Source organism: Debaryomyces fabryi (assembly GCF_001447935.2).
Source record: "Debaryomyces fabryi strain CBS 789 chromosome Unknown contig00487, whole genome shotgun sequence".
In the NCBI taxonomy this organism is placed as follows: Eukaryota; Fungi; Ascomycota; class Pichiomycetes; order Serinales; family Debaryomycetaceae; genus Debaryomyces; species Debaryomyces fabryi.
This window is the reverse complement of record NW_015385908.1, coordinates 1-613: the sequence shown is the minus strand read 5'-3', so window position 1 is coordinate 613 and position 613 is coordinate 1. Positions and strand designations below refer to the sequence as shown.

General features: G+C 40.1%; 1 protein-coding gene across 1 annotated transcript; it reads left to right on the top strand.

Annotated features, from left to right (window-relative positions):
* Positions 1-31: 31 nt before the first annotated feature.
* Positions 32-592, top strand: AC631_06018 (uncharacterized protein; the record flags this gene model as incomplete). Its single annotated transcript, XM_015614847.1, has 1 exon — positions 32-592. A coding segment is annotated over one exon (561 nt), but the record flags the coding sequence as incomplete, so codon positions are not given.
* Positions 593-613: the final 21 nt, after the last annotated feature.

Here is a 613-nt window from a genome sequence, read left to right as displayed (position 1 = left end):
ATGGTACCATCTTTTCATTGCCAGATTTATAATGGGATTTGGAATTGGTATCAAGTCTGCTACTGTTCCTGCGTATGCTGCTGAATGTACCCCTAAGCAAATTAGAGGTGCTTTAGTCATGTTGTGGCAATTCTTTACCGCATTTGGTATTATGCTTGGTTATGTCGCCTGCTTAGCCTTCTATCATGTTGGTGATCGTGGTATTGGTGGGGGTCTTAATTGGAGATTAATGCTAGGTGCCGCCGGTCTTCCAGCTGTGTTTGTTTTATTTCAAATCCCATTCGTCCCTGAATCTCCTCGTTGGTTAATGGGTAAAGGAAGACATAAGGATTCTTACGAATCATTGAATGCAATGCGTCTTGATAAAATTGCAGCTGCTAGAGATACATTTTACCAATATGTCTTGTTACAAGAGGAAGCTGCTTATGAGGGGATTCCAACATGGAAACGTCTTATCGAAATGTTTACTATCAGAAGGAACAGAAATGGTGCTTTTGCTGCGTGGATTGTTATGTTTATGCAACAATTCTGTGGTATCAATGCTATAGTCTATTATAACTCCACTATCTTCATTAGATCTGGTTTCACTGAAGTCGATGCACTTACAGCATCA